Source organism: Melozone crissalis, unplaced genomic scaffold (genome assembly GCF_028551555.1).
Source record: "Melozone crissalis strain CALT ecotype California unplaced genomic scaffold, PUWL_Pcris_2 ptg000077l_1, whole genome shotgun sequence".
NCBI classification, from domain to species: domain Eukaryota; kingdom Metazoa; phylum Chordata; class Aves; order Passeriformes; family Passerellidae; genus Melozone; species Melozone crissalis.
The window spans coordinates 44,532-69,827 of NW_026535854.1; the positions used below are offsets into that span (position 1 = coordinate 44,532).

The 25,296-nt window shown below is 56.7% G+C and overlaps 1 pseudogene and 3 gene segments (V, D, J or C); 2 read left to right on the forward strand and 2 right to left on the reverse strand.

The window, feature by feature from the left end:
• Positions 1-2,092: 2,092 nt before the first annotated feature.
• On the reverse strand, positions 2,093-2,380 carry LOC128946196 (immunoglobulin heavy variable 3-48-like; annotated as a pseudogene).
• A 2,914-nt stretch (positions 2,381-5,294) lies between these two features.
• Positions 5,295-5,708, forward strand: LOC128946155 (immunoglobulin heavy variable 3-64D-like; the record flags this gene model as incomplete). The annotated part of the segment is given in 1 exon segment: positions 5,295-5,708. A coding segment is annotated over 1 exon segment (414 nt), but the record flags the coding sequence as incomplete, so codon positions are not given.
• Positions 5,709-6,023: 315 nt separating this feature from the next.
• Positions 6,024-10,575, reverse strand: LOC128946156 (Ig heavy chain V region 914-like; the record flags this gene model as incomplete). The annotated part of the segment is given in 4 exon segments: positions 6,024-6,050; positions 6,323-6,439; positions 8,751-8,867; positions 10,288-10,575. Coding segments are annotated over 4 exon segments (549 nt in total), but the record flags the coding sequence as incomplete, so codon positions are not given.
• Positions 10,576-18,694: 8,119 nt separating this feature from the next.
• On the forward strand, positions 18,695-19,828 carry LOC128946157 (Ig heavy chain V region 914-like; the record flags this gene model as incomplete). The annotated part of the segment is given in 2 exon segments: positions 18,695-18,980; positions 19,764-19,828. Coding segments are annotated over 2 exon segments (351 nt in total), but the record flags the coding sequence as incomplete, so codon positions are not given.
• Positions 19,829-25,296: the final 5,468 nt, after the last annotated feature.

Here is a 25,296-nt window from a genome sequence, read left to right on the forward strand (position 1 = left end):
GGGCTGGAATACATCGCCAGTATCAGCAGCCGTGATTCCAGCACGCACTAAGCGCCGTCGGAGCAGGGTCGGTTCAGGATCTCCAGGGAAAACGGGCAGAGCTCGGTGACGCTGACCATGAACATCTTCAAGGACGAGGATTCCGGATCCTATTTCTGTGCCAAAAGTTGGGCTGGTTGTTGTGGTCCTGCTGCTGGTAAAGACATTGATTGGGATGATGTTGGTCATGGTTTTTTTTCTGAGTCCTTTTTTTTGAGCCTCCTAGTCCCCAAACCCAGACTCTTGCCTGGATTCTCAGCCCTTGACCCTTTGTCTCAAATCTCCCCCATTTGCCCCAATGGTCAGCACTGACCCCAAACCCTCCCCTGCTGCTGTCCCAAAACTCAACCATTGGCCCCAAACCTTCACCCCTGGGCTCCAGTTCAGCCCTCCTCCAATCAGGGCCCTGGAGCTGGGGGAGATTTGGGTGAAATGGGCAAAACTGGGAGAAAGTCGGAAACTGGGGCAGTAATGCCAGAGTTTGGGGGTAAATGGTGAACATCTGAGGAGAAGGTCTGGGATATTGGGAACGGATCTGCGGGGATTGGGGACATTTGGTGACCATCATGGCGGGTGGGATCATTGCTGGAACTGTCACTAAGAGGAGCACTATCATAAACGTAACTACTAACAGTAGAATGTTTGGCACAGAAATAGGATCCGGAATCCTCGTCCTTGAGGTTGTTCATGGTCAGCGTCACCGAGCTCTGCCCGTTGTCCCTGGAGATCCTGAACCGGCCCTTGACCGATGGCACATAGTATGTGCTGGAATCACGACTGCTGATACTGGCAATGTATTCCAGCCCCTGCCCGGGTCTCTGGCGCACCCAGTTCATTCCAAAACTCCCAAAACTGAAACCGGACCCTCGGCAGAGGAGGCGCAGGGACCCCCCGGGGGGCTGGAGTTCCCCCCCGCACTCCAGCAGGGTCACGGCCGCCCGGAGCCCTGCGGGACAAAGGGGAGATGGGGAGGAGGAGCTGGATTGGTTATGGAAAAAGTGGGCACCGCCATGCCAGAAAAAGGGTGTGGGATCCACCTGGGATGACTGCCGGGAGTTGCAGGAGGAGGATGATGAACTCCAAGGGTCCCAATTAGTGGCCAACATCAGGATCTGCATGGAAGAATTAATATTTGGGTTGATTTTTTTCCCCATCCCCATCTCCCCGTTGTCCCGCAGGGCTACAGGCGGCCGTGACCCTGCTGGAGTGCGGGGGGCACCTCCAGCCCCCCGGGGGGTCCCTGCGCCACCTCTGCCGTAGGTCCGGGTTCAATTTTTGCAGTTTTGGGATGGGCTGGCATCGCCAGAGGCCTGGACACGGGCTGGAAGCTGTCGCAAGTATCAGCAATGGTGGCAGCACCTACTACGCGCCTTTGGTGCAGGGCCGGTTCACAATCTCCAGGGACAACGGGCAGAGCTCGGTGACGCTGACCATGAACAACCTCAAGGACAATGATTCCGGATCCCTTTTCTGCGCCAAAAACGCCTATGATGGTTGGGTTTGGGAGGCTCATGCTGCTGGTTCGAATTTTGGTCCCGTCCCCATCATTGCATCCCCACCTTTCCCCGTTCCCCAGGTCCTTCCCTCCAACCCTTGCCCCAATTGTTGCCCCCCACAGACCCAAATCTGGCCTGTTTTTCCCCAATCTCGACCGTTTGCACCCATGTCTGGGGACCTTGGTTGAGACTTGGAGCCAAGAGCTGAGGATTGGTGACAAGAGCTGAGGTTTGGGGCAGAACCAGCTGAGTTTGGGGCCAATGGTAACAAGCTAACCCTGCTGAGATCTGGGGCACACAAGGCAGAGTTGAGGGGATTAACCTTGGAGAATTATTTCAAATTCTGACAGCCCGTTGGAAATGTGTGAGGTGAGACAATGATTGGGGAGATTGGGGAAAATGGTCAAGATTTGTGGCCAACACTAAAGATTTGGGGGTAGAATGTGGGGTTTCACAATGTTTGTGGGCACAGTATCGAGGAGGGGGCCACCACTGGCATCGTCATCATAACCAGCATCAATATTAGGACCACAGCCACTGCTGTAACATTTGGCAAAGAAATAGGATCCGGAATCCTCGTCCTTGAGGTTGTTCATGGTCAGCGTCACCGAGCTCTGCCCGTTGTCCCTGGAGATCGTGAACCGGCCCTTGACCGAATCCGCGTAGCCGGAGTTCGCACCATAGTTCCTGATCCACGCGAGCCATTCCAGCCACTGCCCGGGTCTCTGGCGCACCCAGTACATGTCGTAGCTCCCAAAACCGAACCCAGACGCTCGGCAGAGGAGGCGCAGGGACCCCCCGGGGGGCTAGAGGTCCCCCCCGCACTCCAGCAGGGTCACGGCTGCCCGGAGCCCTGCGGGACAAAGGGGAGATGGGCATGGAAAACCTGATTGGTCTAGGGCCTCAAAGCAGGTGTGGCCAGCTGGAAAAAGGGACTGGACTCACCGGGTGGCCCCGCCCCTTTTCCCCTTCTGAACCAATCAGGTTTCTCATCCCCATCTCCCCTTTGTCCCGCAGGGCCCCGAGCGGCCATGACCCTGCTGGGGTGCAGGGGGGACCTCCAGCCCCCCGGGGGGTCCCTGCGCCTCCTCTGCCGAGGGTCCGGGTTCAGTTTCGGCAGTTTTGGGATTCAGTTTCGGCAGTTTTGGGATTGGCTGGGTTCGACACAGACCCGGGTAGGCGCCTGAATTCATTGCTCGGATCAACGCTGATGGTGTCAACACCTTCTAAGTGCCATCGGTGCAGGGCCGGTCCACGATCTCCAGGGACAACGGGCAGAGCTCGGTGACGCTGACCATGAACAACCACAAGGACAAGGATTCCGGATCCTATTTCTGTGCCAAGCGTATTTCTGGTGGCAATGCTGATATTGCCAGTGCTTCTGGCCCTGTCCCCATCCCCGTGTCCTCAGCTGTCCCCAGACCTTTCCCCTCTGGTCACACATGGCCAGCGTCACCGAGCTCTGCCCGATGTCCCTGGCCGTGCTGACCCTGCCCTTGAAACATGGAACTTTCCAGGTGAGTCACCCCTTGCACCCATCTGCTTCTCTCAGCATGGAGCCCTTGGCTCGAGATCAATTTCAACAGTTTCATCTCCACAAAATTTCATGTGTTTTTAGGAAAAAAAAAAAGGGTTTTTTCTCCAGAACTCCCAGAGAGGATTCCAGCCCAGCCCCAAGGGGCAGCCCCAGACACCGCGGCCGCTGAGGGAGCTGTGAAGCCCCAGCTGGGAGCGAGCGAGGGAGGGAGGCAGGAGAAGACGCCGTGATTTTGGGGCTCCGCAGCCTCCCCCCACTTCCTCCCCGGCAGCTGCCGGGGCCCGGCTGGGGCAGGGAAAGGAAACAGAAAGTTCCTGGTTTTGGCCATTGTGAACATCTGTGTTTGGCAGAGGGCAGCTCAGCCTCTGGGCGCTGCGGCAGAGCGCCGGCTGCACAAAAAGCTTTGTGTGCAAATGGCCCTGGAGCGATCCCCGTTCCACACTGGGACGGAGGGGAACTGGGGGAGATTGGGGAGAAATGGGCAAATTTGGGGGGAAATTGGGAATTGGGGAAGTGATGGTGGGGTTTGGGGGAAAATATCTGAGATGTGAGAAAAAGAGCCAGGATTTTGGGGAAGGATCAGAGAATTCTGAGCTATTTAAGAAGAGAGAGGAGAGGGCTTGGGACCACAGCCACCATCAACACCATGAGCAGCACCACCACCACCACAACCACTGGTGTAACATTTGGCACAGAAATAAGCAGCGGAATCCTCGTCCTTGAGGTTGTTCATGGTCAGCGTCACCGAGCTCTGCCCGTTGTCCCTGGAGATTCTGAACCGGCCCTTGACTGACGGCGCGTAGGCGGTGCTGGAACCAGAAGGGCTGCTGATCCCCGCGACGAATTCCAGCCCCTGCCCGGGTCTCTGGCGGATCCAGTGCATATAAAAATCCCCAAAACTGAACCCGGACCCTCGGCAGAGGAGGCGCAGGGACCCCCCGGGGGGCTGGAGGTCCCCCCCGCACTCCAGCAGCGTCACGGCCGCCCAGAGCCCCGCGGGACAAAGGGGAGATGGGTATGAGAGACCTGATTGTGTCGTAGGATGGGGACCAGGACACCAACTGGTTCATCACATGTCTGGTTTAGTGAAGAAAGAATCAAACACTTATACAGCAAATAATAAGCTTATGAATATTCTGTAAGCCAAGCAATCTATTGGTTAAACTCTGCCATGAACTCTTCCTCATTCCTTAGGGGTTACATCTCTCTTTTCTTATGTCTCTTTCACTGTTTGTTATCCTACTACAGCTAGGCCCAAGGACACACTATCTCACAGGTGCAAGATTTGGAATTAGCCACGGCTTTGTACTTTTCCATTCTCTAGTCTGCTAAATTTCCCAACACCAAACCACAACTCCTGACCCCAAATCTCCCCTTTGTGCCGCATAACTTGGCTCTGAAGGTCGGGGTTTGAGGCCCAGGGTCCCGATTATGGGACAAAGGTTGAGGATTAGTGTCAGCAACTGTGGCTGGGAGCCCTAAGTGGGGATTTGGGGCAGAATTGGGTGAGTTTTGGGGCCAAAGCAGTTGGGTTTGGGGCACAATCACTTTGGGGGTTTTGGATCCATGGTTGGTGGTGTGGGAAATGGGGGAGATCTGGGACAAAGGGTCAGGAATGGGGTCACGGACTGAGATTTGGGGGAAGGGCCTGGGGATTGGGGACAGCAGGGGATCCAGTCAATGGCAAGAGGCCAAGAGCAGAGACATCATTACCCCACCTTGCACCAGCAGCTTTGGCACAGAAATAGGATCCGGAATCCTCTTCCTTGAGGTTGTTCATGGTCAGCGTCACCGAGCTCTGCCTGTTGTCCCTGTAGAAGGTGAACCGGCCCTTGATCGATGGCACGTACTCGGAGTAACCACCACTGCTGATTCCCGCGACCCACTCCAGCCCCTACCCGGGTCTCTGATGGATCCAGAACATTTCATAAACGCCAAAACTGAACCCAGACCCTCGGCAGAGAAGGCGCCGGGACCCCCCGGGGGACTAGAGGTCCCCCCCACACTCCAGTAGGGTCACGGCCTCTTCCCCATCCCCAAACCTTCACTGGTTTTTCCCCAAATTTCCTTTTGTCGGGCCCCAAATATCTAACAGAAATTTCCTGTATGGAAAAGTTCCCTAAACCCTGCAATTAGACCAAATCCATCCATTAATTAATTGGACAACTCTGCCGGACCTTTGCATCGCCCCATCCCCATCCCCCTTTTGTTCCGCAGGGCTCCGGGCGGCTGTGACCCTGCTGGAGTGCGAGGGGGACCTCCAGCCCCCCGGGGGGTCCCTTCGCCTCCTCTGCCGAGGGTCCGGATTCAGTTTTGGGAATTTTGACATGCACTGGATCTGCCAGAGCCCCGGGCAGGGGCTGGAGTTGCTCGCAGGCATCTACAGCAGTGGTTCCAGCACCGCCTACGCGCCGTCGGTCAAGGGCCGGTTCACGATCTCCAGGGACAATGGGCAGAGCTCGGTGACGTTGACCATTAACAACCTCAAGGACGAGGATTCCGCCACCTATTTCTGTGCCAAAGGTGTTCGTGCTGCTGCTGGTTCTAATACTGCGTATGCTATTGACTCCTTCCCCATGGCTGGGCCCCCTCCTGTCCCCGTTCCCCAGACCCTTCACCCAAACCCAAGCCCCTGACCCCTTTTCCTCACCCTTTGTCCCAGCCCTGCTCTGGCTCTGCCCAAAATGTCCCCTTTGGGCCACACTCAGTGCCCTCTTTCCTCAAATTACGTTTAATTTTTCAAAATTTGGGGCCAAAGTAAAGGTCAGGAGTCAAAATTCAAATTTTGGCCTGAAATTCCAGATGTGAGGCTAACGTGGCCAGATTTGGGTCGGTGGCTGGGACTCGGTCCCCGCAGGGGAGATTTGGGGTGAAACTGGACAAGTCTGGGGGCAGTGGTTGGGATTGGAGGGACGAGGCTGAGCTCAGGGTCAAACCGGAACTGATTTGGGTCAGGAGCTGAGATTTGAGGCCGGGAGCTGAGATATGGGGCAGGAGCTGAGATTTGGGGCAAGGAGCTGAGATTTGGGGCCAGGAGCTGAGATGTGGGGCCAGAGCAGGGCAAAGTTGAGACAAAGGGCAGGAGCAGGGTCAGGGTTTGGTGGGAAGGGTCTGGGGAACGGGGACAGGCGCGTCCCAATAGCCGGCCAAAAGCACCAACATTATAACCACCAACAGCAGCAGCAGCAGATTTGGCACAGAAATAGGATCCGGAATCCTCGTCTTTGAGGTCTTTCATGGTCAACGTCACCGAGCTCTGCCCGTTGTCCCTGGAGATTGTGAACTGATCCTGCACCGACGGCACGTACATGGAGCTCCAGTCCACCTTCCTGATGCTCCCAACCCACTCCAGCGCTTGCCCGGGTCTCTGGCAAACCCAGAACATGGTGATGCTGCCGATATCGAACCCGGACCCTCCGCACAGCAATGTCAGGGAAACCCCTGGGGGGCTGGAGATACCCCCCGCGCTCCAGCAGGGTCACGGCCACCCGGAGCCCTGCAGGACAAAGGGGAGATGGGGATGGGCCAAAGCTCAACCCTTGACCCAAATCCTGACTATTGGCCCTAAACTGGGACCCTTGGAGTTCATCATCCTCCTCCCAGGTGGGTCCCGCCACTTTTTGAAGCATGCCAGGCCAACTAGGGCACTCTTAACCAATCAAGTTTCTCATCCCATATCTCCCCTTTGTCCCGCGGGGCTCCGGGCAGTCATGACCCTGCAGGAGTGCGGGGGGGACCTCCAGCCCCCGGGGGGTCACTTACGTTGCTGTGCCGCGCATCTGGTTTCAATTTTGGGAGTTTTGGAATGATCTGGATCCGTCAGAGATCTGGGCAGACACTGGAATTCGTTGCTGGGATCAATCCTGATGGTGAAAACACCTTCTATGCACCATCGGTCAAGGGCCGCGTCACGATCTCCCGGGACAACGGGCAGAGCTCGGTGACCCTGACCATGAACAACCTCAAGGACAAGGATTCCGGATCCTATTTCTGTGCCAAGTGTATTTCTGGTGGCAATGCTGATTTTGCCGGTGCTTTTGGCCCTGTCCCCATCGCTGTGTCCTCAGCTGTCCCCAGACCTTTCCCCTGTGGTCACACATGGCCAACGTCACCGAGCTCAGCCCGCTGTCCCTGGCGGTGCTGACCCGGCCCTTGACCGATGGGACGTTCCAGGTGAGTCCACCCTTGCACCCATCTGCTTCTCTCAGCATGGAGCCCTTGGCTCGAGATCAATTTAAACAGTTTCATCTCCACAAAATTTCATGTGTTTTTGGTTAAAAAAGGGGGTTTATTCTCCAGAGCTCGCAGAGAGGATTCCAGCCCCAGCCCCAAGGAGCAGCCCCAGACACCGAGGCCGCTGAGGGAGAAGTGAAGCCCCAGGTGGGAGCGAGGGAGGGAGGGAGGAGAAGACGCCGTGATTTTGGGGCTCCACAGCCTCCCCCCACTTCCTCCCCGGCAGCTGCTGGGGCCCAGCCAGGGCAGGGAAGGAAACAGAAAGTTCCTGGTTTTGGTCATTGTGAACATCTGTGTTTGGCAGAGGGCAGCTCAGCCTCTGGTCGCTGCGGTAGAGGAGGTCTAAGGGTCCCAATTCGCGGCCAAGGTTCAGGATTTGGGTCAAGGGTTGAGCTTTGGCCCCATCCCCATCTCCCCTTTTTCCTGCAGGGCTCTGGGCGGCCGTGACCCTGCTAGAGTGCGGGGGGGACCTCCAGCCCCCCGGGGGGTCCCTGCGCTTCCTCTGACGAGGGTCCGGGATAAGTTTCGGAAGCTACGACATGTTCTGGTTGTGCCAGAGACCCGGGCAGGGGCTGCAGTGGGTTGCGAGTATCAGCTACAATGGTGGTTGGACTGGGTACACGCCATCGTTCAAGGGTCGGTTCACGATCTCCAGCGAAAATGGGCAGAGCTCAGTGACGCTGGCCATGAACAACCTCAAGGGCGAGGATTCCGGATCCTATTTCTGTGCCCAACGCACTGGTGCTGGTGCTGCTCCTTATGCTGCTGATTTTTGACATTTCGGCCCCATTCCTGTGTCCCCTCCCGTCCCCGTTCCCCAGACTCTTCCAAAAAACCCCAGCCCCTGACCCCATTCCTGTCCCCGTGTCCCAACCCTGCCCTGCTCTGGCCCCGAATCTCAGCTCCTGGCCCCAAATCTCAGCCCTTGGCCCCAAATCTCTGCTCCTGGCCCCAAATCTCAGCTCCTGGCCCCAAATCAGGGCTGGTTTCACCCTGAGCTCCGCCTCGTCCCTCCAATCCCAACCACTGCCCCCAGACTTGTCCAGTTTTACCCCAAATCTCCCCTGCGGACACAAAGTGACAGCCACCGACCCAAATCCGCGCCATTGGCCTCAGATCGGGAATTTTAGGCCACATTTGAATTCTTGATCCCTGATCTTAACTCTGGGCTCAAATCCTGACATTTCAGTGACATTTGAGGAATGAGGGCACTGAGTGTGGCCCAGAGGGGACATTTTGGGCAGAGCCAGAGCAGGGCTGGGACTGAGGGACAGGAGTGGGGTCAGGGGGAAGGGTCTGGGGCGCGGGGAGGCAGACAGGGACGCAGTGATTAGATCAGTTTGATCAAGACGAGCAGCAGCATTACAACAACCATCAGTACTGGTTTTGGCACAGAAATAGGATCCGGAATCCTCGTCCTTGAGGTTGTTCATGGTCAGCGTCACCGAGCTCTGCCCGTTGTCACTCGTCAATGTGAACCGGCCCTTGACCGAGTCCGCGTAAAAGATGCTGCCACTTCTTCTGCTGATCCCTGCCACCATTTCCAGACCCTGCCTGGGTCTCTGCCAGATCCACAGCATTGCAAATTTTTCGAAATCAAAGGCAGAGGTGCGGCAGAAGAGGCGCAGGGACCCCCCGGGGGGCTGGAGGTCCCCCCCGCACTCCAGCAGGGTCACGGCCGCCCAGAGCCCATCCCCAAACCTTCACCAATTTCTCTCATTACTGCCCTTGTTTTGCCCCAAAACCCCACCAGAGTTTTCCATATCTCAACATGCCTCAAACACTGCAATTAACCCCAATCCATTCTTTAATTACTTAGACACCTCATCCTGTCTAAAGTGCCACCTTTGCTGATCCTTGCCACCGAATCTGCATTGATTACGCAGTTAATACACTGTTTACGACCCCCAATTCTCCCCGGGATCCCAACCCGGGCACATCCCGGCCACAGCCTCGAGTTCCCTCCAGCTCCTGGCCCTGCTGCTCCTGCTGCCCCTCCCAGGTGGCCCCGCACCTTTTTCCTGGAAGTGACTCCCCTTTTCCCCTTCTGGACCAATCAGGTTTCCCATCCCCATCTCCCCTTTGTCCCGCAGGGCTCCGGGCGGCTGTGACCTTGCTGGAGTGCGGGGGGGACCTCCAGCCGCCAGGGGGGTCCCTGACGTTGCTGTGCCGAGGGTCCGGTTTCGATGTCGGCAGTGTTGGGATGGGCTGGGTGCGCCAGAGACCCGGGCAGGGACTGGAAACAGTCGCATGCCTTGACAGTGGTGGATACACCTGGTACCCATCCGAGGTCAAGGGCCGGATCACGATCTCCAGGCACAACGGGCAGAGCTCGGTGACGCTGACCATGAACAACCTCAAGGACGAGGATTCCGCCGTCTATTTCTGTGCCAACTGCGATTTCAAAAATTGGGATTCTGCTGCTGAGAGTTTTTGCCCTGTCCCTATCCGCACGTCCCCCCGTCCCCATTTCCCAGACCCATCCCCAATCTCCAGCCCCTGACCCCATTCCAGTCCCCTGTCCCAGCTCTAAACTGGTTCTTCCCCAAATCTCAGCTCCTGGCCCCAAACCTCAGCTCTGGGCTCCAAGGCTCAACCGAGGTCCCCAAACCGGAGTGCAAATGGTCGAGATTTGGGGAAAATCGGCAAAATTTTGTCTGTGGCTATGACACAGTTCCACCACTGAAATTTTGGGGCAGAGTGGGTCCAGTTATGCAAAAATGGTTGGGATTTGTGGGACGAGGGTGAGCTCAGGGTGAAACCGGCCCTGATTTGGGGCCAGGAGCTGAAATTTGGGGCCAGGAGCTGAGATTTGGGGTCAGAGCAGGGCAGGCTTGGGACAAAGGGTCAGGAGTGGGGTCAGGGGTTGGAGGGAAGGGTCTGGCGAACGGGGACAGGTGGGGACACAGCCATGGGAACAGGACCAACACCAGCCCTGTCACCATAACCAGCAGCAGGAGTAGCAGTATTAAAAGATTTCACACAGAAATAGGATACGGAATCCTCGTCCTTGAGGTTGTTCATGGTCATCGTCACCGAGCTCTGCCCGTTGTTCCTGGAGATCGTGAACCGGCCCTTGACCGAATCCGCATAGTAGGCGCTGCCACCTTTGCTGATCCTTGCCACCGATTCCAGCCCGTTCTCAGGAATCTGTCGAACCCAGCCCATCCTAAAACTGCCGAAACTGAACCCGGACCTTCGGCAGAGGAGGCGCAGGGACCCCCCGGGGGGCTGGATGTCCCCCCCGCACTCCAGCAGGCTCACGGCCGCCCGGAGCCCTGCGGGACAAAGGGGAGATGGGGCCAAAGCTCAACATTGACCCAAATCCTGATTCTTGGCCCAAAATTCTGACCCCTGGACCTTCTCATCCTTCTCCAAAGTGGGTCCCGACTCTTTTCCAACCGGCCAAACCCACTTTGAGGTCCTCAAGCAATCAGGTTTCCCATGCCTATCTCCCCTTTGTCCCGCAGGGCTCCGGGCAGCCGTGACTCTGCTGGAATGCGGGGGGACCTCCAGCCCCCCGGGGGGTCCCTGCGCCTCCTCTGCCGAGGGTCCGGGTTCAGTTTTGGCAGTTTCGAAATGGATTGGGTTCGACAGAGACCAGGACAGGGGCTGGAGTGGGTTGGAAGCATACACAGTGGTGGCAGCACCTACTGCGCACCATCGGTCAAGGGGCAGTTTTGGATCTCCAGGGACAAGGGGTAGAGCTCAGTGACGCTGACCAAGAACAACCTCACGGACGAGGATTCCGCCACCTATTTCTGTGCCAAAACCACTGTTACTGGAAATGTTGCTCGTGCTGATGCTCTTGACCCCGTCTCCTGTCCCCCCCTGTCCCCGTTCCCCAGACCCTTCCCCAATCCCCAGCCCCGGTCCCCATTCCTTTCCCCGGGCCCCAACCCTGCCCTGGCTCTGCCCCACATTCTCAGATCCTGGCCCCACACCTCAGCTCAGGGCCCACTCGGGACCATTTTGGCTCCTGAGCTCTCTTTGGCCATCCTGACCCTGCCCTTGACCAATGGAACGTTCCAGGTGACTCCACCCATGCACCCATCTTCTTCTCTCAGCATGGAACCCTCGACTTGAGATCAATTCCAACAATTTCCTCTCCCCTAACTTTCAAGAGTTATGGGGAAAAAAAAAAAGGGTTTTTTCTCCATAGCTCCCAGAGAGGATTCCAGCCCAGCCCCAAGGAGCAGCCCCAGACACCGCGGCCGCTGAGGGAGAAGTGAAGCCCCAGGTGGGAGCGTGAGGGGAAGCAAGGGAGGAGAAGACGCCGCAATTTTGGGGCTCCGCAGCCTCCCCCCACTTCCTCCCCGGCAGCTGCTGAGGCCCAGCCGGGGCAGGGAAGGAAACAGAAATTTCCTGGTTTTGGTCATTGTGAACATCTGTGTTTGGCAGAGGGCAGCTCAGCCTCGGGGCGCTGCGGCAGAGCGCCGGCTGCACAAAAAGCTTTGTGTGCAAATGGCCCTGGAACGATCCCCGTTCCGCACTGGGACGGAGGGGAATGGCCAGAAAGGGGAGAAATGAGGAAAAATTGGGAGAAATTTGGGAATTGCGGAAGTGATGGTGGAGTATGGGGGAAAATATTTGAGATTTGAGAAATAGAGCCAGGATTTTGGGGAAGGATCAGAGAATTCTGTGATACTTGGGAACACAGAAAAAAGGGCTTGGGACCACAACCACCATCAACACCTTAAGCATAAGCACCATTACCACAGCCACTGCTGCAACATTTGGCACAGAAATAGGATCCGGAATCCTCGTCCTTGAGGTTGTTCATGGTCAGCGTCACTGAGCTCTGCCCATTGTCCCTGGAGATTGTGAACCGGCCCTTGACCGATGGCACGTAGAAGTTGTTGGCACCATCACTGCTGATCCCTGTGAGCCATTCCAGCGCCTGCCCGGGTCTCTGGTGCATCCAGAACACGGAGAAACTCCCGAAATCGGACCTGGACCATCGGCAGAGGAGGCGCAGGGACCCCCCGGGGGACTGGAGGTCCCTCCCATACTCCAGAAGGGTCACGGCCGCCCGGAGCACTGCGGGGCAAAGGGGAGGTGATGGAAATGAAAAACCTGATCGCTTGAATGTCTCATAGTGCATGTGGTCTGCTGGAAAACGTGATGGGACCTGCTGGGAGGTAAATGATGAACTCCACGAGTCCCAGTTTGGGGCCAAGAGTCAGGATTTGGGTAAAGGGTTGAGCTTTGGCCTCATCCCCATCTCCCCTTTGTCCCGCAGGGCTCCGAGCGGCCGCGACCCTGCTGGAGTGCGGGGGGGACCTCCAGCCCACCGGGGCTATCCCTGCGCCTCCTCTGCCAAGGGTCCGGGTTCAGTTTCGGCAGTTTTCCCATGCAGTGGATCCGCCAGAGACCCGGGCAGGGCCTGGAGTGGCTCGCGGGGATCAGCAGTCCTTCTGGTTCCAGCACCTACTACGCGCCATCAGTCACGGGCCGGTTCAGGATCTCCAGGGACAACGGGCAGAGCTCGGTGACGCTGCCCATGAACAACCTCAACGACGAGGATTCCGCCACCTATTTCTCTGCAAAAGGCAGTGGTGCTGGTGGTGGTGGTGCTGCTGCTTATATTGACCGTGCCAGTGGTGGCACCACCCCTGTCTGAGCCCCCCTGCCCCAAATCCCAGACCCTTGTCCCGAACCTCAGCCCTTGACCCTTTGTCCCAAATCTCCCCCATTTGCCCCCATGGTCAGCACTGACCCAAAACCCTCCCCTGCTCCTGCCCCAACACTCAACCATTGGCCCCAAACCTTCACCTCTGGCCTCCAGTTCAGGCCTCCTCCAGTCAGGGCCCGGGAGCTAAGGGAGATTGGGGTGAAATGGGCAAAATTGTGGGAAATTCAAGAGTAGGGGTAGCAGGGGCAGAGTTTGGGGAGAAATGATCAAGATTTGAGAAGGGCTGGAACTTGGGGGAAGGATCGCTGGGGACTGGAGATATTTGTTACCCATAATGAGTGTGGGATCGCTGCCGGTGTCATCAATAAAACATAATCAGTGCCCCAATATTTACGACGTCTGGCACAGAAATAGGATCCGGAATCCTCGTCCTTGAGGTTGTTCATGGTCAGCGTCACCGAGCTCTGCCCGTTGTCCCTGGAGATCCTGAACCGGCCCTGCACCGATGGACTCTAGATGGTGTAGCCTCCATTGTAGGTGATGTGGGCGACAAACTCCAGCCCCTGCCCGGGTCTCTGGCGGATCCAGAACATGTCGTGATTGGCCAGAGTGAACCCAGAGCCGATGCAGAGCAACATCAGGGACCCCCCGGGGGGCTGGAGGTCCCCAACGCACTCCAGCAGGGTCACGGCCGCCCGGATCCCTGCGGGACAAAGGGGAGATGGGGATGGGGCGATGCAAAAGCCAGGTGGAGCTGTCGAATAATTAATGGGTTGACTGGGGCTAATTGCAGGGTTTAAGGTACTGTACAATAATGGAAACCTCTGTAGAATATTTGAGTCCAGACAAAGGGAATTTGGGGTAAAACTGGGGAAGGGTTGGTGATCGGGGAGTGGTCGTGACCCTGCTGGAGTCCGGGGAGGCCTCCAGTCCCCCGGGGGGTCCCTGCGCCTCCTCTGCCGAGGGTCCGGGTTCAGTTTCAGCAGTTTTGGGATGGGCTGGATGTGCCAGTGACCCGGGCAGGGGCTTTAGTGGATCGCGGCGACCTGGGGCAATGGTGCCACCTACTACGCACCATCAGTCAAAGACCATTTCAGGATCTTCAAGGACAACGGGCAGAGCTCGGTGACGCTGACCATGAACAACCTCAAGGACGAGGATTCCGGATCCTATTTCTGTGCCAAGGATGCTGATGGTTACGGTGCTGCTCCTAATGCGGGTTGGGGATGGGGCCATGGTCGGCACTCTCAATATAGCCGGCAGCATAAGCACCACCGCTGCCAGGAGATTTCCCGCAGAAAAAGGATCCGGAGGGGCCAGGAGCTGAGATTTGGGGCCAGGAGTTGACATTTGGGGCCAGAGCAGGGCATGGTTGGGACGCAGGGTCAAGAGTGGGGTCTGGGTTTGGAGGGAATGATCTGGGGCACAGAGAGAGGAACAGGGCCAAGAACAGCATCCCCAACATCAGCATCAGAAGCAGCACAACAACTGTAAACACCCTTGGCGCAAAAATAGGATCCGGAATCCTCGTCCTTGAGGTTGTTCATGGTCAGCGTCACTGAGCTCTGCCCGTTGTCCCTGGAGATCCTGAACTGACCTTTTACCGGTGGCGCGTAGGCAATGTTGCCCCCGTTGTTGCTGATCCCTGCCACGACTTCCAGCCCCTTCTCAGGTCTTTGACGCATCCAGCCCATGTTGAAATTCCCGAAATCAAACCCGGACCCTCGGCACAGCAATGTCAGGGACCCCCCGGGGGACTGGAGGTCCCCCCCGCACTCCAGCAGGGTCACGGCCACCCGGACAAAGGGGAGATGGGGATGAGAAACCTGATTGGTCGAGGGCCTAAAAGCAGGTGTGGCCAGCTGGAAGAAGGGGCAGGACCCACCTGGCTGGTGGATGATGAACTCCAAGTGTCCCAGTTTGGGGCCCAGAGTCAGGATTTCTGTCAAGGGTTGAGCTTTGGCCTCATCCCCATCTCCCCTTTGTCCCGCAGCGCTCCGGGCGGCCGTGACCCTGCTGGAGTGCGGGGGGGACCTCCAGCCCCCCGGGGGGTCCCTGCGCCTCCTCTGCCGAGGGTCCGGGTTCAATTTCAGCAATTTTGACATGTACTGGATCTGAAAGAGACCCGGGCAGGTGCTGGAATGGCTCGCTGGAATCTACAAAACTGGTTCCAGCACCTACTACGTGCCATCGGTCAAGGGTCGGTTCACGATCTCCAGGGACAATGGGCAGAACTCGGTGACGCTGACCATGAACAACCTCAAGGACGAGGATTCTGCCACCTATTTCTGTGCCAGATATTACAGCAGTAGTTGTGGTAATGGTGCTTATGCTTATGGTGTTGATGATGGTTGTGGTCCCAAGCCCTCTCCTCTCTCTCCCCAAATATCTCAAAATTTTCTGATCCTTCCCAAAAATCCTCTCACGCATTTCTCAAATCTTGACCATTTCCCTCAAATGCCACCATCACTTCCCCAATTCCCAATTTCCCTCTATTTTCCCCATTTCTCCCCAGTCTTTCCCTTCCCCTCCGTCCCAGTGCGGAACGAGGATCACTCCAGGGGCCTTTATACACAAAGCTTTTTGTGCAGCCGGCGCTCTGCCGCAGCGCCCAGAGGCTGAGCTGCCCTCTGCCAAACACAGATGTTCACCATGACCAAAACCAGGAATTTTCTGTTTCCTTTCCTGCCCCGGCTGGGCCCCAGCAGCTGCCGGGGAGGAAGTGGGGGGAGGCTGCGGAGCCCCAAAATCGCGGCAGCTTCTCCCCCCTCCCTCCCTCGCTCGCTCCCAGCTGGGGCTTCACTTCTCCCTCAGCGGCCTCCGTGTCTGGGGCTGCTCCTTGGGGCTGGGCTGGAATCCTCTCTGGGAGCTCTGGACATGGTGACGACTCTGGTGGTGGCCCCAAACCTCCATCCCTGGCTCCCGAAATGTCCCAAAATCCCCAAATCCTTTCCCAAATTCCAACCCTTGACCAATTCTTGACCTTCTCCCCCAGTGTCCACCATCATTGCCCCAACTTTCGACCTTATCCCAGTTTTTCCCATTTTACCCAAATCTCCCCCAGTTCCCGGGCCCTCATTGGAGGAGGCCTGAACTGGAGGCCAGGGGTGAAGGTTTGGGGCCAATGGTTGAGTGTTGGGGCAGGAGCAGGGGAGGGTTGGGGTCAGTGCTGACCACTGGGGTAAATGGGGGAGATTTCGGACAAAGGGTCAAGGTCTGAGGTTTGGGGGGGAAGAGTCTAGGTCTGGGGACAGGTGGGACTTGGAGGTTAGTGTGGATCCACAACTGGTGTCTTCATCAGAAGCAGCAGCACTCCAATCATTATCATAGCCAGATTTGGAGCAGAAATAGGATCCGGAATCCCCGTCCTTGAGGTTCTTCATGGTCAGCGTCACTGAGGTCTGCCCGTGTTTCCTGGAGATCCTGAACCGGCCCTGCACCGACGGCGCGTACGCGGTGTAGGAACCACTGCTCCAGATCGCTGCAACGTATTCCAGTCCCTGCCCGGGTTTCTGACGCAGCCAGAGCATGGAGAAACTCCCGAAACTGAACACAGACCCTCGGCAGAGGAGGCGCAGGGACCTTCCGGGGGGCTGGAGGTCCCCCCCGCACTCCAGCAGGGTCACAGCATCTGACTCCATGATTCAGAATGCTGAAATATTGCTCTATTAAATCTCTAATACATTACACTAATATTATATTTTATTACATAAATACTACTTTATATCTCAATATTACTATATTACATCTCATTAATAATATATTATATCTCTTCACACTATATTATATCACATTAATTCTATTTTATATCTCATTAATACTATACTATATCTCATTAATACTGCATTACATCTCATTAATGCTATATTATATCTCATTAATTCTATATAACATCTCATTATTATTATATTATATCTCATTAATGCTATATTATATCTCATTATTTCTCTATCATATCTCATTAATGCTATATTATATCTCTTCAATTCTCTATTATATCTCATTAATGCTATATTACACTTACACTAAAGAGATACTAAAAGAATTCCGTACAAAAGACCCTAAAATGTCCTGAAGAAACCCCGCGAGTGTCTGACACAGCCAGGTAACAGCTTGGAGCCCATTGGCCAAGGAAAAAAAACAATCTGCAGCAGAACCCAACTGGTAAATCCCTGGAGGGGAATAATCCCCCTGACACATTCCACACCTGCAGAAACAGCAGGAGCAGCGAAGAGAGATGGGAATTGTTTCATCTTCATCTTCTCTCTGTGCTTCTCCAGGAAAAAAAATGTGTGAGAAAGAGAGAGACAGAGAGAGAGAGGGAGAGAGAGGGAGAGAGAGGATGGTGTCTGACTCTGTGCAGGGAACGAGAATGGCACAGCCGGGACCCGTGCCAATCTCCCCTTTGTGCCGCAGGGCTCCGGGCGGCCGTAACCCTGCTGAAGTGCGGGGGGGAACTCCAGCCCCCCGGGGGGTCCCTTCGCCTCCTCTGCCGAGGGTCCGGGTTAAGTTTTGGGAGTTTTGGAATGAGCTGGGTCCGCCAGAGACCCGGGCAGGGGCTGGAGTGGCTTGCGGGTATCCACAGCATTGGCAGCGCCTACTACGCGCCGTCGGTCAAGGGCTGGTTCAGAATCTCCAGGGACAACGGGCAGAGCACGGTGACCCTGACCATGAACAACCTCAAGGACGAGGATTCCGGATCCTATTTCTGTGGCAGAAGTGTTTTTGGTACTGCTGGTTGGGGTGCTGCTGCAGGTATTGGTCACTCTCATGTTTCAGTTGCATTTGGCTGTGTTCCTGTTCCCTGGTCCCCACCTATCTCCATTCTCTGGACCCTCCCCCAAAACCCCAAGCCTGGACCCCATTCCTGTCCCCATGTCCCAATCTTGGAGTGGTTCGGCCTGAAATCCGCTCTCTGCACATTGCCACAAATTTGACTCAAAATTTAACACTTGGCTTGAAGTATCCACTTTTATAACAAGGTTTTGGGGCACAAAGAGCAGATTTGGGGTCTGGAGTTGTGCTTTGGGGTCAGCGGGTGAGAATTGGGGCCGGGGCAGAGCAAGGTTGGGATCAGCGGTCAAGGGCTGGGTGTCGGCTGGGGGTTTGGGGGAAGGGTCTGGGCAACGGGGAAAGGGGGGGACACGGGGATGGGGATGGGGATGGGGACAGCAAGGCCATCGTCAATAAGATGAGCACTTTCAGCCCAACCAGCACCAGCACTCTTGGCACAGAAATAGGTGGCGGAATCTTCGTCCTTGAGGTTGTTCATGGTCAGCGTCACCGAGATCTGCCCGTTGTCCCTGGAGATCCTGAACCGGCCCTTGACCGATGGATTGTAGTAGGTGGTGCCACCAGTGTTGTTGATGCCTGTGACATATTCCAAACCCTGACCGGGTTTCTGGGGGATCCAGAATATTCCATAACTCCCAAAACTGAACCCGGCCCCTCGGCAGAGGAGGCGCAGGGAACCCCCGAGGGGCTGGAGGTCCCCCCCGCACTCCAGCAGGGTCACGGCCGCCCGGAGCCCTGCGGGACAAAGGGGAGATGGGGATGAGGCCAAAGCTCAACATTGACCCAAATCCTGACTCTGGGCCCAAAATTGGGACCCTTGCAGTTCATCATCCTCCTCCCAGCTGGGTCCTACCTCTTATTCCAGCTGGCCACGCCCACTTTTAGCCCCTCGACCAATCAGGCTTCTCATCCCCATCTCCCCTTTGTCCCGCAGGGCTCTGGGCGGCCGTGACCCTGCTGGAGTGCGGGGGGGACCTCCAGCCACCCGGGGGGTCCCTGACGTTGCTGTGCCGCGCCTCTGGGTTCAGTTTTGGGAGTTATGGAATGTACTGGATCTGCCAGAGACCTGGGCAGACGCTGGAATACATCGCCAATATCAGCAGCAGTGGTGGCAGCACCGGCTATGCGCCGTCGGTCAAGGGCCAGTTCAGGATCTCCACGGACAACGGGCAGAACTCGATGACACTGACCATGAACAACCTCAAGGACGAGGATTCCGGATCCTATTTCTGCGCCAAACATGTTGGTAGTGGTTATGGTGATGGTGCTGCTGCTTATAATGATGATGGCCGTAGTGGTGGATCCATCCCCATTTCTGTGTCCTCACCTGTCGCCAAACCCAGACCGTTCCTTCACATTGCCCCCCAAACCTCAGCCCTTGACCCTTTTTCCCAAATCTCCCCCATTTGCCCCAATGGTCAGCAATGACCCCAAACCCTCCCCTGCTCCTGCCCCAAATCTCAACCATTGGCCCCAAACATTCACCCCTGGCCTCCTGTTCAGGCATGCTCAACTCAGGGCCCGGGGAGCTGGGGGAGATTTCGGTGAAATGGGCAAAATTGGGAAAACATCAGGAATTTGGGCAGCAATAGTGGAGACTGGGGAGTAAGGTCAAGAATGGGGTAAAGGGTTGGGAATTGCGAGAAGGATTTTGGGAAATTTTGGGAACTCGGGCTGCGGGCTTGGGGCGATGCTGAGGATTGTCACCATAAGCGACAGTACCCCCATTCCAACCACCATCACTGCATCTGGCACAGAAATAGGATCCGGAATCCTCGTCCTTGGGTTTGTTCATGGTCATCGTCACCGAGCTCTGCCCGTTGTCCCTGGAGATCGTGACCCAGCCTTTAACCGATGGCGTGTAGTAGGTGCTGCAATCGCTTTGGATCCCTCCGATGTGTTCCAGCCCCTGCCCGGGTCTCTGGCGGATCCAGCCCATCCCAAATTGTCCAAAATTGAACCCGGACCCTCGGCAGAGGAGGCGCAGGGATCCCCCGGGGGGCTGGAGGTCCCCCCTGCACTCCAGCAGGGTCACGGCCACCCGGAGCGCTGTGGGACAAAGGGCAGATGGGGATCAGGAACCTGATCGGCTGAGGACCTCAAAGTGGGTTTGGCCAGTTGGAAAAGAGTCGGGACCCACTTTGGAGAAGGATGAGAAGGTCCAGGGGTCAGAATTTGCGGCCAAGACTCAGGATTTGGGTCAATGTTGAGCTTTGGCCCCATCTCCCCTTTGTCCCGCAGGGCTCCGGGCGTCCGTGACCCTGCTGGAGTGCGGGGGGGACCTCCAGCCCCCCAGGGGTTCCCTGCGCCTCCTCTGCCGAAGGTCCGGGTTCAGTTTCAGCAGTTTTGCCATGCAATGGGCCCGACAGAGACCCGGGCAGGTGCTGGAATACGTCCCCTAAATCAGGAGCGATGGTTGCGGCACCTTGTAGGCGCCATCGGTCAAGGGCCGGTTCAGGATCTCCAGGGACAACGGGCAGAGCTCGGTGACGCTGACCATGAACAACCTCAAGGACGAGGATTCCGGATCCTATTTCTGTGCCAAAGCTGTTGGTGCTGCTTGGGCTGCTGCTGCTGCCTTTATTGAACGTGCCGGTGGTGGCAGCGCCCTTGTCTGAGCCCCTCTTGTCTCAAAATCTCAGAACCTTTACCCAAATCTCAGCCCTTGACCTCATCCTTACCCCTTGGCCCAGATCTCCCCCATTTCCACCAATGGTGACCAAAGACCCAAAACCCAAAAACTGGTTCTGCCCCAAACCCTCCTGCTTTGGCCCCAAAACTCGCCGGATTCTGCCCCAAATCCCTACTCTGGGCTCCCAGCCGCAGCCGCTGACCCAACCCTCACCCGCTGTCCCCAAATCTTGGCCCTTGGAGCACTTTTGGGGCACAAGGGGGAGATTTGGGTCCGAGAGTTGAGTTTGGGGCGAGACCCAGGGCAGGGTTTGGGGCCAATGGGCAGTGTTGGGGCAAATGGGGCGGGGTTGGGACAAAGGGTCAGGGGTGCGACAGGGGGGTTTGGGGAAGGGTCTGGGGACAGCTGGGGACAGGGACGGGGCTGAAACCCCAAACACCAACCCAACCACCGGGAGTGAAACCAATGGCATGGGCGGCATTCCAGCCACCATCGGAATCCTTGGCACAGAAAGAGGATCCGGAATCCTCGTCCTTGAAGTTGTTCATGGTCAGCGTCACCGAGCTCTGCCCGTTGTCCCAGGAGATCGTGACCCGACCCTGGACCGAATCTCCATAGTGGGTGGTGCCAGCAGAGCTGATCTGTGCTACGAACTCCAAACCCCGCCCAGGTCTCTGGCATATCCACCTCATTCCAAAACTGCCAAAACTTAACCCGGACTCTTGGCAGAGGAGGCGCAGGAACCCCCCGGGGGGCTGGATGTCCCCCCCGCACTCCAGCAGGGTCACGGCAGCCCGGAGCCCTGCGGGACAAAGGGGAGATGGGGATCAGAAACCTGATAAGTCCAGGAGGCGAAAAGGGGAGTGACTTCCAGGAAAAAGGGGCGGGACACACCTGGGAGGGCTGGATGGAGCAGCAGGGCCAGGACCTGCAAGGAGCTCGAGGCCGTGGCCGGGATGTGCCCAGGGGCTTTGGGGGTTGGGGTCCCGGGGGTTTGGGGGTTGTCAATAAGCTATTATTTTGAAATCAATGTTGAACACTCAGGAAAAGGTGTCCAATTATTAATGAGAATATTGAGTTTACTTGCAGGGTTTTAGGAACGTCAGGATACCCAAAAAAATCTGGTGGAGATTTGGGACAAAACCAGAGGAATTATGAGTGAAATTGGTGAGGATTTGGGGATGGGCTCTGGGCGGCCGTGACCCTGCTGGAGTGCGGGGGGGACCTCCAGCCCCCCGGGGGGTCCCTGCGCCTCCTCTGCTGAGAGTCTGGGTTCGATTTCGGGAATTTTTCCATGCAATGGGCCCGACAGAGACCCGGGCAGGGGCTGGAGTGGCTCGCGGGGATCAGGAACGATGGTGCTGACACTGGCTATGCGCCACCAGTCAGGGGCCGGGTGAGGATCTCCAGGGACAACGGGCAGAGCTCGGTGACGCTGACCATGAACAACCTCAAGGACAAGGATTCCGGATCCTATTTCTGTGCCAAATTTGCTGCTGCTAGCAATTGGGTCGATGCTGCTGCATATGCTGAAGACACCAGTTGTGGATCCAGCCCCGTCCCCATGTCTCCCCTGTCTCGGGTCCCCAGACCCTTCCCCCAAAACCCACCCATTGAGCCTTGGTCCCAAATCTCCCCCATTTGCACCAATGATCAGCACTGACCCCAACCCTCCCCTGCTCCTGCCCCAAAACTCAACCATTGGCCCCAAACCTTCACCCCTGGGCTCCAGGTCAGGCCTCTTCCATTCAGGGCCAGGGAGCTGGGGGAGATTGGGGTGAAATGGGCAAAACTGGGCAAAAGTCGAGAGTTGGGCAGCAGGGGCAGATTTTGGGGGAAAAGGGCTGAGATTTCAGGAGAAAGGCTGGGATTTTGGGGAAGGATCAGAGAATTCTGTGATACTTGGGAACACAGAAAAAAGGGCTTGGGACCACAACCAAGATCAACACCATAAGCATAAGCGCCATTACCACAGCCACTGCTGTAACATTTGGCACAGAAATAGGATCCGGAATCCTCATCCTTGAGGTTGTTCATGGTCAGCGTCAGCAAGCTCCGCCCGTTGTCCCTGGAGATCCTGAACCGGCCCTTGAATGATGGTGAATAGAAGGTGTTGGCACCATCACTGCTGATCCCTGCGAGCCATTCCAGCCCCTGCCCGGGTCTCTGGCGAACCCAGAACATGGAGAAACTGCCAAAATCAAACCCAGACCCTCGGCAGAGGAGGCGCAGGGACCCCCCGGGGGGCTGGAGGTCCCCCCCGCACTCCAGCAGGGTCACGGCAGCCCAGAGCCCCGCGGGACAAAGGGGAGATGGGGATGAGGCCAACGCTCAACCCTTGACCCAAATCCTTACTATCGGCCCCAAACTGGGACACTTGGAGTTCATCATCCTCCTCAAAGGTGGGTCTTCTCCCTTTGTCCAGTTGGGCCTGCCCACTAGGAGACTCTGGACCAATCAGGTTCCTCATGCCCATCTCCCCTTTGTCCCGCAGGGCTCCGGGTGGCCGTGACCCTGCTGGAGTGCGGGGGGGAGCTCCAACCCCCCGGGGCTATCCCTGCGCCTCCTCTGCCGAGGGGCCTGGTTTAGGTTTGGGGGTTTTGGCATGCAGTGGGTGCGCCAGAGACCCGGGCAGGGACTGGAATTGCTCGGGGGGATCACCAACACTGGTGGAAATATCGGCTACGTGCCATCGGTCAAGGGCCGGTTCACGATCTCCAGGGACAACGGGCAGAGCTCGGTGACACTGACCATGAACAACCTCAAGGACGAGGATTCCGGATCCTGTTTCTGTGCCAGGGCTTTTTGTGCTGATTGTTGGGCTGTTGCTAATCATGGTGACAATGCTGTTGATAGCGTCAAACTTCTAGATTTTGCTCCTTTCCTATCATTGGATCTCCAAATTTTCGATTTTCGTCCCAAACCTCACCTCTTTTCTCAGATCTTGACCCTTTGTCCCTATTTCCCTTAATGGTCAGCACTGACCCCAAACCCTCGCCTGTTTCTGCCCCAAAACTCAACCATTGTCCCCAAACCTTCACCCTGACCCTTTGTCCCAGCCTTGCCCCCTTTGCCCCAATGCTGCCCATTGGCCCCAAACCCTGCCCTGCGTCCGGCCCCCAACTCAACTCTTTGCCCCAAATGTCATCCTTGGCCCGTGAATGATCACCGAGGGCTGAGATTTGGGGTGAAATTGGGCAAATTTTGGCACCAACTCAGTTGGGTTTGGGGCAGAACCAGTCGGGGTTTGGGGTCTTTGGTCACCATGGGTGGAAATGGGGCAGACGTTGGACAAACGGTCAAGGGCGGAGATTTGGGAGAAGGACCTGGGGGTTGAGGACGGGAGGGGACACTGAAATGGGGCTGGATCCACCTCAGACCTCTTCATAATTAGCACCAGGATTGCAATTATCACCAGAAGATTGGGCACAGAAATAGGATCCGGAATCCTCGCCCTTGAGGTTGTTCATGGTCAGCGTCACCGAGCTCTGCCCGTTGTCCCTAGAGATCCTGAACCGGCCTTGGACTGATGGCGCGTGCTCGGTGTTGCCACCGCTGTGCATCGCTGCGAGCCACTCCAGCCCCTGCCCGGGTCTCTGGCCCGCCCATTGCAGGGCAACACTCCTGAAACTTAACCCGGACCCTCGGCGGAGGAGGCACAGGGACCCCCCGGGGGGCTGGAGGTCCCCCCCGCACTCCAGCAGGGTCACGGCCGCCCGGAGCCCTGCGGGACAAAGGGGAGATGGGGATGAGGCCAAAGCTCAACCCTTGACCCAAATCCTGACCCTTGGCACCAAACTGGGATCTTTAGAGTTCTTCATCCTCCTCCCAGGTTGATTCTACCCCTTTGTCCAGCTGCCCGCACCAACTTAGGGGCCCTTGACCAATCAGGTTTCTCATTTCCATCATCTCCCCATTTTCCCGCAAGGCTCCGGGCGGCCATGACGCTGCTGGAGTGCGGGCCGGACTTCCAGCCCCCCGGGGGGTTCCTGACATTTCTGTGCCAAGGGTCCGGGTTCGATTTTGGGAATTTTGGAATGCTCTGGGTGTGCCAGAGACCCGGGCAGGGGCTGGAATGGGTCTCCGGTATCAGGAACGATGGTGCTGACACCGCCTATGCGCTGTCGGTGCAGGGTCGTTTCAGGATCTCCAGGGACAGCGGGCAGAGCTTGGTGACGCTGACCATGAACAACCTCAAGGACGAGGATTCCGGATCCTATTTCTGTGCCAAATGTGCTGCCGCTTGGAATTGGGGCGATGCTGCTGCTTATTGTGACGATGCCAGTTGTGGATCCAGCCCCGTCCCCGAGTTCCCCCCAGTCCCCAACCCCAGACCCTTCCCCCAAACCTCACCCACTGACCCAGCCCTTGACCCTTTGTCCCCATTTTCACCAATGGTCAGCACTGACCCCAAACCCTCCCCTGCTCCTACCCCAAAACTCAACCATTGGCCCCAAACCTTCACCCCTGGCCTCAAGTTCAGGCCTTGCTCTTCAAGAGTTCCCATTTCTGCCCGTGCCAGCTCAGCCAATGAGGACCCAGGGAGAGGGGGGAGATTTGGCTGAAATGCCCAAAACTGGGGGAAAGTCGACAGTTGGTGCAGCTGGTGCAGACTTTGGGGGAAAATGGTGAAGATTTGAGGAGAAGATCTGTGATTTGGGGAAGGACTGTGGGGATTGCAGACATTTGGTGACCACCATGGGGGGTGGGACCACTGCCGGAATTGTCACTAAAGGCAGCAACACCACCACCAAAACTACTAGTAGCTAATTTAGCACAGAAATAGGATCCGGAATCGTCGTCCTTGAGATTGTTCAGGTCAGCTATTACAGTGACCTGATGAAGGTCTTCAGGGTGAGAGAAGTGGACGAGAATCTTGGTTCACGATCGGAAGGCTGGATTTATTGATATATGATATATAATACATTAT